At 39.8% G+C, this 10,910-nt stretch overlaps 1 protein-coding gene across 1 annotated transcript in view; it reads right to left on the bottom strand.

Moving 5' to 3' along the window:
* Positions 1 to 9,820, bottom strand: part of LOC144690366 (protein limb expression 1 homolog) — a 50,674-nt gene extending 40,854 nt beyond the window's left edge. The window contains exons 1-2 of the mRNA XM_078557796.1: positions 9,586 to 9,820; positions 1,054 to 1,217 (exon numbers count right to left, since the gene is read on the bottom strand). Of these exons, the coding sequence (XP_078413922.1) occupies positions 1,054 to 1,217; positions 9,586 to 9,667 (246 nt within the window). The 5' untranslated portion in view covers positions 9,668 to 9,820. The remainder of the gene's footprint in view (positions 1 to 1,053; positions 1,218 to 9,585) is intronic.
* Between the last annotated feature and the right edge of the window lie 1,090 nt (positions 9,821 to 10,910).

Here is a 10,910-nt window from a genome sequence, read left to right on the forward strand (position 1 = left end):
CTCCTTCCCAAGGGCAATTAGGGATAGGCAATAAATACTGGCCTAGCCAGCAACGCCCACATCCCGTGAATGAATAACAAAAATCTCACAAGGCCTTCACACATTCACTGGCATCTCACTCACTGCCAGTCACAGTGAAATCAGCAATCACTCTCTCAAACACACCCTCACATCACCATCTGGCCTCATTTCCTCTGGAGACTGCCTCCTCAGCCCTCACCATCTTAAGGCCACTTGCACAGATCAACATATGCCCCCAAAAACACCCTGGGATATTCCCCTTCCCAAATCAAGCCCTAGCCCTGCAGCCATTGAATAGCTCCCCTGCCTTACGGCTGGTCTGGTAGGTAGAGACCTGTCCCTGAGCCTCCCTAAAAGCGACGTGGTGCTGCCTGCGAAGCCTGGCGCTGATGACTGCGAGTGCTGCCTGAAGCAAGGTAGGCAAACAAACCTCGAAGACCCGAGCAAAGTGCAAATCGCCAGGTGCACGTCTTTTATGTTCTGTTGTGGAACATATCTGCATGCAGTCATGCCAACATGAGCTCATGATCCAACATAGGGTGATGATTCTGGCGAGCGGGGCTTTTAATGAGATGCTGAAATATTTAAATTAGGTTCCCAACGTTCTGCGGTGGGAAACGTGGCCCACCATTGATGATTACATGCTGATATTACGACGCTGTGAAGCCAATTTTTGCAATGTCCCGATATTTTCTGCTCCTGCCCGCTATGATGCCCGCTGCAAATGGGAGCAGAAAATCCCGGCTTTAGTTTCCAGAATGGAAAATCCTGCTCTATGTTATCAGTATGTCAAATGTCACAGATGTTAGTAAAATGTTGAATGATAGCAACATTTTTTGATTTGATGGGCTGAATGGCTTGTGGCTGTATCATTCTACAGGTGAATCCAGCCAGCACTTTGGAAATGAGCATAAATCCAAGAACAGAATAACAGGAGTACTTTGTAAAAAAAGAACAGTATCATTATTAAAGTGGAAACTATAACATACAATGTACATGTGTAATGCAAAATATAATGTAAATGAGTGTTACCTGGAAGCTGCCAAAGCAACTGCCTCCTGGTAGAGTCACATAACATACATATGGGGCAAGAGGAGATGGCACTGATTCATACACCACAAGGCTTCCATTCTTAAAGACAGCTCCTTGCTTTCTCTTCTTCTCCCAAAACTCCTGCAATGTTTCTACTATGTTCACTGTGTGAAAACAAAACAGGGCATCTTAAAATGTTTTGAAAAGTTCATCCAATATATTTATTATTGCCTTTCAATTATTTTTTTCTTTGGTAGACCAGTTAAACAGGAACAAATAGGAACTAATATGAATTAGTTAGACCATAACATTTTAAGACGTAGTAATGCACAATGAAGTTTGTGTTACGTATGCTTTCCAAATGTGAAAAACTGTTTAAAATGACTGTTGGATATAGTGACAAACATTTACAATACATGGTCCAGTGCCAGTTTTAAACAATGAACACCGTTGCACTTTCACATGTGCCATTAATTCATGTACTGGTTCATCATAGAGTGGGGGGTAAAGGTTCATTCCTGTGATTCATCCACATAATAGGGTAAAAATTATTTGGGCTCGATTTTGGGCACATAACCAACGGCACTTCATCAGCACACACTGAACCAGGAGGCTCGAGGCCAACCCAACTTCACCTTTTGACTTCAATTATATTATCTGGGCGTCAGTCCCACTTCCACAGACAACTCAACAGCTTCAAAAAGATGAATAAGCTCTTCTCGGCTCTACAGCAAAGCTTTTGATTTTTTTTTAATGACCTCTTGTTGGCATCTGATGCTTAGACTATATCTCCCGTTGAAGAAAGCTGAGCGGTGCCATCCTGGCTCACAATCCAATCCAATTTCTGCAAGCGTGCCTAAATTAGTTGTTAAGTCACTCATTCACATGTCTGGTGAAATGTCTTTCAGGTGTTACTGAAGTGCAAGACAAATGGCTCCCAAAATTGACCTTCATTGTGTGCCCATTTTATGCTTGTAAAGTAGATGCAATGGGATCCAATTTCTGCACCACTGAGTTACCAAACAGTCATTACAGCAAAGGTTAGGCATTCCATAAAGAGTAGGTAAATTGGAGTCAGAGCCAGTTTCATGCTACACTGATGTGTTCCCCATAGTTAGTCTGAAAGGTATTGCCCTTTGAACAGTTAATATGATCATTCTCTCAGGCATGCATAAAATGTGAACATTTATGAAACAAAAGGAACTGGGGGGAAATATCTCAAAAAAGAAAGACTTGCTTGTATTTAGTGCCTGTTACAACCCTGGGATCTCTCAAAGTACAAATTCAGCAAGACCTGGACAACACCCAGTCATGGACTGACAAGTGACAAGTAACATTCGCGTCACACAAGTGCCAGGCAATGACCATCCCAACAAGAGAGAATCTAACCATTGCCCCTTGACATTCAATGGCATTACCATTGCTGAATCCCCCACTATCAACATCCTGGGGGTTACCATTGACCACAAACTGAACTGGATTAGCCATATAAATACTGTGGCTACAAGAGCAGATCAGAGGCTAGGAATTCTGCGGCAAGTAACTTACCTCCTGACTCCCCAAAGCCTGTCCACCATCTACAAGGCACAAGTCAGGAGTGTGATGGAGTACTCTCTGCTTACTTGGATGAATACAGCTCAAACAACACTCAAGAAGCTTTACACCATCCAGGACAAAGCAGCCCACTTGATTGGCACCCCATCTACAACGTACACTCCCTCCAACACCAATGCACAGTAGCAGCAGTGAGTACCATTTACAAGATGTACTGCAGAAACTCACCCAAGGCTCCTTAGACAGCACCTTCCAAACCCATGACCACACCATCTAGAAGGACAAGGACAGCAGATAGATGGGAATACCACCACCTGCAAGTTCTCCTTCAAGCCACTCACCATCCTGACTTGGAAGTATATTGCCATTCCTTCACCGTCTCCGAGTCAAAGTCCTAGAACTCCCTCCCTAACAACACTGTGGGTGCACCGACACCACATGGACTGCAGTGGTTCAAGAAGGCAGATCACCACCACCTTCTGAAGGGCAATTAGGGATAGGAAATAAATGCTTGTCTTGCCACATCCCATGATCGAATAAAAAATGTCCTTTCTAGCCAATGAAGCACAGCACCAAAAGATGATGGAGTCCTGCCTTCATAATAAAACACAAAACCTATTTAAATATGATATCCTCCCTACTACACCATTTCTGAAATTGCGCATTGATGCTTCTAATCTCCCATTCCCTCAGTGCTTCTATTCAGGTTGTGCTCTTTAGCTTTTCCTTTGTTAAGGACAGGCACATAAATGTAAGTTGTTAATGGACTTGCATGATGGAACTTAGCCCTGAACCTAGAATTGTCAATTTTCAAAACATCCACTTATGAATACAAAATGTTTCTTAACAACAAATATTCCAATGGCTTTAAAAAATAAATTAAAAATTGGATCAAAAACAATTTATATCTAAATGACCAGTAATGCTTAAATGACACTCAATCCCCACAATTGGGCTGATAAGTGACAAGTAACATTCATGCCACACAAGTGTCAGGCATTGACCATCTCCAATAAGAGAAAATCTAACCATCTCCCTTTTGACATTCAATGGCATTACTATTGCTGAATCTCCCCCATCAACGTCCTTGCTCAGAAACCGAACAGGATCAGCCATATAAATACTGTGACTACAAGAGCAGGTCAGAGGCTGGGAATTGTGCGATGAGTAACTCACCCCCTGACTTCCCAAAGCCTGTCCAGCATCTATAAGGATAAGTCAGGAGTGCGATGGAATACATTTCACTTTCCTAGGTGAGTGCAGCTCCAACAACATTCAAGAAGCTCAACACCATCCAGGACAACCAGTGCTATTTGATCAACACCCCATCGACCATACTAAATCTCAATCCCTCTACCACAAATGCACAATGATAACGTGTATACCATCTACAAGATGTACTGCAACAGCCTCACTAAGGTTCATTTAACAGCACCTTCCAAACCCACAACCTTTACCACCTAGAAGGACAAGGGCAGCAGATGCATGGAAACACCTCCACCTGTACTTTCCTTCCAAGTCACACACCATCCTGACTTGGAACTATATCACCCCTCCTTCACTGTCATTGGATCAACATCCTGGAACTCCTTCCTTAGCAGCACTGGGGGCATACCTACACTACATGAGCTTCAGTGGTTCAAGATTTACCACTATTTTATCAAGGGCAATTAGGGATTGGGCAATAAATTCTGGCCTTACAGTGTTTTTCATATCCCATGCATGAATTAAAAATAACACCGCATGTTTGGGAACAAAGAAATATCTCCAATAACTGCTTATTGCTTTCCTAGGCAAAAGAACACCCTGGCATGAAATAAAAGCAAAATACTGCGAATGCTGGAAATCTGGAACAAAAACAGGAAATGCTGGAAAAACTCAGCAGGTCTGACAGCATCTGTGGAGAGAGTAAAACAAAGTTAATGTTTTGAGTCTGTATGACCCTTCTTCAGAGTTGAAGAGAAGTGGAAATGTGATCACTGGTCTTCTATCCAGCTCCACTTGCCCCACCCCCCTTAAACAGTATAGATTTAATCACATTTCCACTTCTCTTCAGCTCTGAAGAAGGGTCATATGGACTCGAAAAGTTAACTTTGTTTTCTTCTCTCCACAGATGCTGTGAGACCTGCTGAGTTTTTCCAGCATTTTCTGTTTTGACCCTGGCATGAAACGTATTCAACATTCATGACAAGTCCTATTTCATTTTCTCTTTAATTGTAAGTGAGGAAACCTCTGTGCCTAATAGAGGTATTTAAAATTATGAAAGGTTTTGATAGCTTGGATACAGAGATGATGTTTCCCCTTGTGAGGAAGAGCATAACTAGAGCTATCAATATAAGATATTCCCCAAGAAATCCAATAGGGAATCAAACTTCTTTACCCAAAGAGTGGTGAGAAGGCGGAATTCAAAGCAACAAGGAGTGGCTGAGATGGATACTATAGATGTATGTAAGGGGAAACTGGACAAGAATATGAGGGAGAAGGGAATAGGGGCTTACAATGGTGCATTTAAATGAGGAAAGATAGGAGAAGGCCCAAGTGAAGCATAAACACAGGCATGGACTGATTCGGCTGAATGGCCTGTTCCTGTGCTATGTAATCCTATGTAAGAGTTATATCCCTGATCTCCAGGGACAGAATTTTATGTCCCACAGGCGTGCGTGCGCTTGACCCAGTCGGGAGTAAAATAGTGCGTGATGACATCGGGCGAGCGTCCCAACGTCATTGTGCACTCGTGCGATATTTCAGTCGGCAGGCATGCGTGAGAGCCGGCAGCACGCCCGTCGACAATTAAGAGGCCTATTAAGGCCATTAATTAAACAAATTCTATTTTTTGCTGCCTGTCCAGTCTTATGGTTGGCGGGGTTGGGGGGGCTGCGAATAGGCCAGGAGGCCTTTGCATTTTTGAGGAAACCTCATCCACAGGCAGGATGAAGTTTCCATTAGTAACTTTAAAAAATTAATATTTTGAAACATTTTTATTATGCCCCTGTTCATTGACTGAGTCACATGTGGGGAAATGTTTCCCTTATTTGGGGGAGGCGATGGTGTGGTGATATTGTCGCTGGACTAGTAATCCAGAGACACAGGGTAATGCTCTGGGGGCCTGCGTTCGAATCCTGCCATGGCAGATGGTGGAATTTGAATTCAATAAAAATCTGGAATTAAAAGTCTAATGATGACCTGGAACCATTGTCAATTGTTGTAAAAACCCATCTGGTTCACTAATGCCCCGAAGGGAAGGAAATTTGTCATCCTTACCTGGTCGGGCCTACATATGACTACAGACCCATAGACTCTTAAGTGGCCTAGCAAGCCACTAAGTTGTAACAAACTGCTACAAAAAAGGAATGAAACTGAACAGACCACCCAACCTGACATAGTCATCCCCATGCAATTATACCTTACAGGTAATGTCCCAGACACCACCATCACCATCCCTGGGCATGTCCTGTCCCACCGGCAGGGCAGACGTGGCGGCACAGTGGTACACAGTCAGGAGGGAGTCACCCTGGGAGTTCTCAACATTGCCTCCGGGCCCCATGAAGTCTCTTGGTATCAGGTCAAACATGGGCAAGGAAACCTCCCACTGATTACCACATATCATCCTCCGTTAGCTGATGAATCATGGGGGACACCACTTGGAGGAAGCACTGAGGGTGGCAAGTGTACAGAATGTACTCTGGGTGGGGGACTTCAATGTCCATCACCAAGAGTGGCTAGCTAGCACCACCACTGACCGAGCTGGCCAAGTTCTAAAGGAAATAGCTGCTAGATTGGGGCAGCTCTGTGCCTTCAGGGAGTTTTCAGTGCGTGCTCCCCCACGCATGCGCAGACTTCAGTACTCGCGCTCCTCCTGCCCCCACTCTGGCAGCACTGAGGTTTTCAGTGCATGTTTCATGCTGGCTGGCTGTTAATTGGCCAGCCAGCATGAAACCACGGTCGGAGCCTGATTGCGGGCGGTGGTCCATTTCATGGCCGTTCCCAGGCTCGCCCGCCTGATGAAGAGAAAATCCTACCCCAGGACAGTAATCAGGTAATTCAATCGCTACTTTTCTCCAGGTAAAACAAATGAAGAATGTCTAGAGTAATAAAAAGGAATTAAAGTAAGGGATGGAATAAAAAAATAACAAAATATTACAAGAATATTTTTCATTAATACTTTACAAATGTCCAAAGAGTGGGAAAGAAATTAACTAGTTTCCTACATTTGTGCAACCTTTTTAAAGCCTTTCTACTTATTCCCTGGCAGTTTGCAAATGAGTTGTTTTTTTTTTGCAGACTGTCTCCAAAGCCTAGCTTTAAAGAAAATTAGTATATTGATTTTTAATGTACTTCTCAATTTCTCTTGTACTCAGTTTCAAGTTTTCTGAGAATAAAAAGGTGTTCAAACATTCAAAGCAATTCCTCACAGTTCATGTCAATGAATGCATCGAATGCAAAGGTCAGGTCTAAGACGACACTGGCAGCTGGAAAAGCAGTATTTATGTATATCAGGCTCTAAGCTTGATGTATGGAAAGTCATAAATACATACACAGCATATGTTTCCCATTGCAGGCTCTATATTTTAAATCTTAAGTGTTCTGTGATTAATAAAATTGGTGCCCCACTAGTCCATGGGCTTCATCATCATTGAATATTAGTTACATAGTTAAAAAAGGATGGTAGTCATTTTTAAAAATACAATTAGCTTTTGTTTCAAAAATATGGAATTCATTCATACAGACTTCTTTGTCAATCTCTATGTGCTAGGTTTGGAGCTTTTGGGAGATCAAATCTGAATAATATCCTGCATTATTTATCTTGCCATTCAATCAGTAACCAAGTATTTTAGATGACAGTAGGATTGTAAATCTCAGCTAACACTATGCTCGTGTTCATAGAAAATTCTCTGCAATATCAATGCCAGATATTCAATTAATAATTTTAATTGAAAATTGAGACTTCAGTCTTGAAGTTTAGCATTACTAGATATCAACATAATGTGCAAACTTAAATATAAAATGAAAAGAAAATCTGACAATATCCTATTCTTAAAGCCTCGGCTTATAACTTTCATTTCAGCTTAGAATCTGCCTGAGCTTAATCGTAAGAAACTTGAAAAGGAATCTATCATAACTGCAATGAGTTCTGTCTTTTGACATAACCATGTGAAGCTAATTACAAAGGAAAATTGGTTCTTGGTATTAAGCAAAGTGAATAGAATGGTTGTTGCTCAGGATAATTCTTCTTATAGTAGTAACTCTATGCTGATAACATTGAGACTGAGCGGAAAATGAAAAATAGAAAAACAAATAACTTCTTCGATTAAATCCTATTAAAGTCCTCTGCAGTCAGCTGAATGTTTAATTTCTGTGCTGATTGGAACTGATGCTTGGAGATTACAAAACAGCTTTACACATCTTGGGAATGGATTGCGTCAACATGACAGGCTTTTCAACACCAGAAATCCGCTATCTTTTACCTTATCAAGTACCACCCAAACAATAATATCACAAAATATGAAACAGACCCAATTTGAGCCTTTCTCTGCTGTAAGTTATTAAAAAATATTTCCATCAGATATTAAATATGGCAGTGATTCCAAAAGCTAAATGAGGCGTAAACATTTTTAATCTGTACAAGAAAAGAAATGCAGATATTGCAAAGTGATACACTAGCACAAAAAGTTGGAAATACTGCGCAGGTCTAAATATACTTAGTTCTGAAGAGGAATTTTATACATGAAATGCCAAGCTACCCTTTCCCTTTACAATTGCTGACTGAACTACTATGTATTTCTAATATTTTCTGATTTGTTACTGATCTTGAGTTTGCAGTTTTATTCCTTTTTTTGTGCCGTTTGATTTATTGACACTTTTCTTCCAGACATGTTGGCCTTGAAGAAGTTCTAGTCTTCATGATCTTTATTTGCCTCTTTCATCCTGTTCATCATCATTCTCTGTGACTGTATTTGCCTGCATTCTGTTGTTTTTGTTTAACATCAATAATTTATTTATTAAAAATAAGGGTAGAATTGTTAATTCTGTTTTATATTTTGAATTCACATATATATTAATATCTACTTAATATTAGTGATAACTATACAGTTTAACATAAAAACTTAACATAAAAAAGGCACTACATTATTTGCAAGTCATGATGCCACTTACAATGAAAACGCAGTTAGGAAAATTCTGTCAGCACTCAGTAAATTACAACTGCTATACTTCTGAAGTTCATTGTGTGTGCTATAAGGACTAGTCACAGTCAAATACCACTAACTTAATTTATGGAGTACCCCTTGGTGCTAGCCAAAGTGTAGATCCATATAATTATGTAACAATTATTTCTGTGAATTCTAGAGAGCTACAACATTTCAAGGAGGCAGAAGCTGTCATTATAAAACTAATGAATTAATATAATTTTCTCCTGTTTGCCTCTGACAGTTATACGTTTTACACTTCAAATGAGAAATTGCTTGAAATTTCACCTCAATTGATTGAACACATTCACTTCAGGCCACACAGCAGAACTAACTATCTTTATACAACACAATAGTATTCAGATTTCTTTGAAACAAAGCACTTTTGGTTCCAAAAAGTCTATTTCTTGCTCGCACAGAGTCAGCCATTCAAATAATACTTTTGATGAGATCTAAGAGATAAAACAAATCAATGTGAAATGTTGTTCCTGGAATGTGTACAGCTCCATTTCACAAGAATTAATTTGTTTACAAAATAGCGAAAGGAATATCAAGAAGGGACAAGAAATATACAATAATCACATCTTTTTATGAGATAGCTCATAATTGATCTACTAGCTCTCTTAAATATTTAATATTATTATGGTAAATATACAATTTTCAAACAGACACAATAAAGCACACCATGAGCCAGTAGGCTTGCTGAAGTAATTTAGGTTTTTCTAGTGACATATGAAGATACAACAATGGATTAATAGAATGATTTTTCAAATTCTGTATAAAGTTTACTCACAGTCTTTAAAGACAAATGCTGGATTTTTGTCAGGCAGCAGTGAACAGACTATATCTTGCAAAGATTTCATTCCATTATCCATCTTGTGTCTGTCTTCTCCAGATTACATACACACAGTTCCCTCATGCCTGAATTACTTTTGCTTTGCACTGAGGTGCTGTGGAAGTCTAATGATGCAGTATGGACTAGTAAGGCTTGTTGTATACATCTGCCAATCAGACATCGAGTAGTCTGAAAAGCCCACTCAGGGTCCTTACCCCTGGCTTGCTCACCTTGCAGTGTGGTGAGCTAATTAGCTGTAAAGTTATCTGACAAGCGTCATTTCTATTTGATGTACACACACACTGACAGCCACCTAATCATGTGAAAAAAAAGATCCTTGTCAGATCCAGCAGTCAAATACTTTAGTTGTTATGGTGTTCTGCAGCACAGATATGTGTCTGCTTAGTGGGAGTCGAACATCTCAAACTCCTAATTACAATTATCATGAAAGTTAACATCAAACCTCTGTGTCTGCAGGAAGAAAATGAGCTGAGTTTACTAGAAATCTGAAGTATAACTGAATCTGATCTGTTACTTTAAGTCAAAAAATGTGCAGTGAATTTTCAGCTACCAGTAAGATCAAAACTACACATTGAATCCTTTGGAAGACTTTTGTTTCAATAGCAGTCTTCTTTTTGAGAAAGCTGTTGCTGATCTGGATGGAAGCAAAGACAGCATGGATCACCTCCATTTCATTCTGCACTAGGTCTGGAATGAATGGTGTTTTTAAAGCCTTTCTACCCATGTCTCAAAAGTACAACAAGACATCAACTTAGAAATTTCACAGCCTGACTGAGGAGTTAGAATTTTCGCAATCATTGCCAGAATCAAACTTTGAAATGAGTAAATATGCTCTGTGTAATTTTTGAATAGATAGTTGGATTTTTTAAAATCATAGAAGCCTTACTCTATTTTTAAAATCGAGTAGTATGAAACAAGTTTAGAGAAATAGAAATAAAGCACAATATTTAGTTCATAGTTTAGTATGAATAAGATAAATTACAATAATCTATTTCTTTAAATTCTAAGCAGAAATGCTACTGCAGACAGTCCTCAAGTGATTACATAAATACAAGTTACTTTATTTTAAAAATGCAATTAGTATTGCTGAAGTTGATGATTAATTATGAAATAATATTTCCCTTTTGAGAATTCATCGACCTGAACTTTAACTGTTTCGTTCTCCACAGATGCTACTAGATCCACGGGAAAGTTTCCCGAACTTTCTGTTTTTATTTTATGTCTGCAGTTACAATAACTACCCCTCTTGAATTAACTTTGCA

This window comes from Cetorhinus maximus, chromosome 2 (genome assembly GCF_964194155.1).
Source record: "Cetorhinus maximus chromosome 2, sCetMax3.hap1.1, whole genome shotgun sequence".
NCBI classification, from domain to species: Eukaryota; Metazoa; Chordata; class Chondrichthyes; order Lamniformes; family Cetorhinidae; genus Cetorhinus; species Cetorhinus maximus.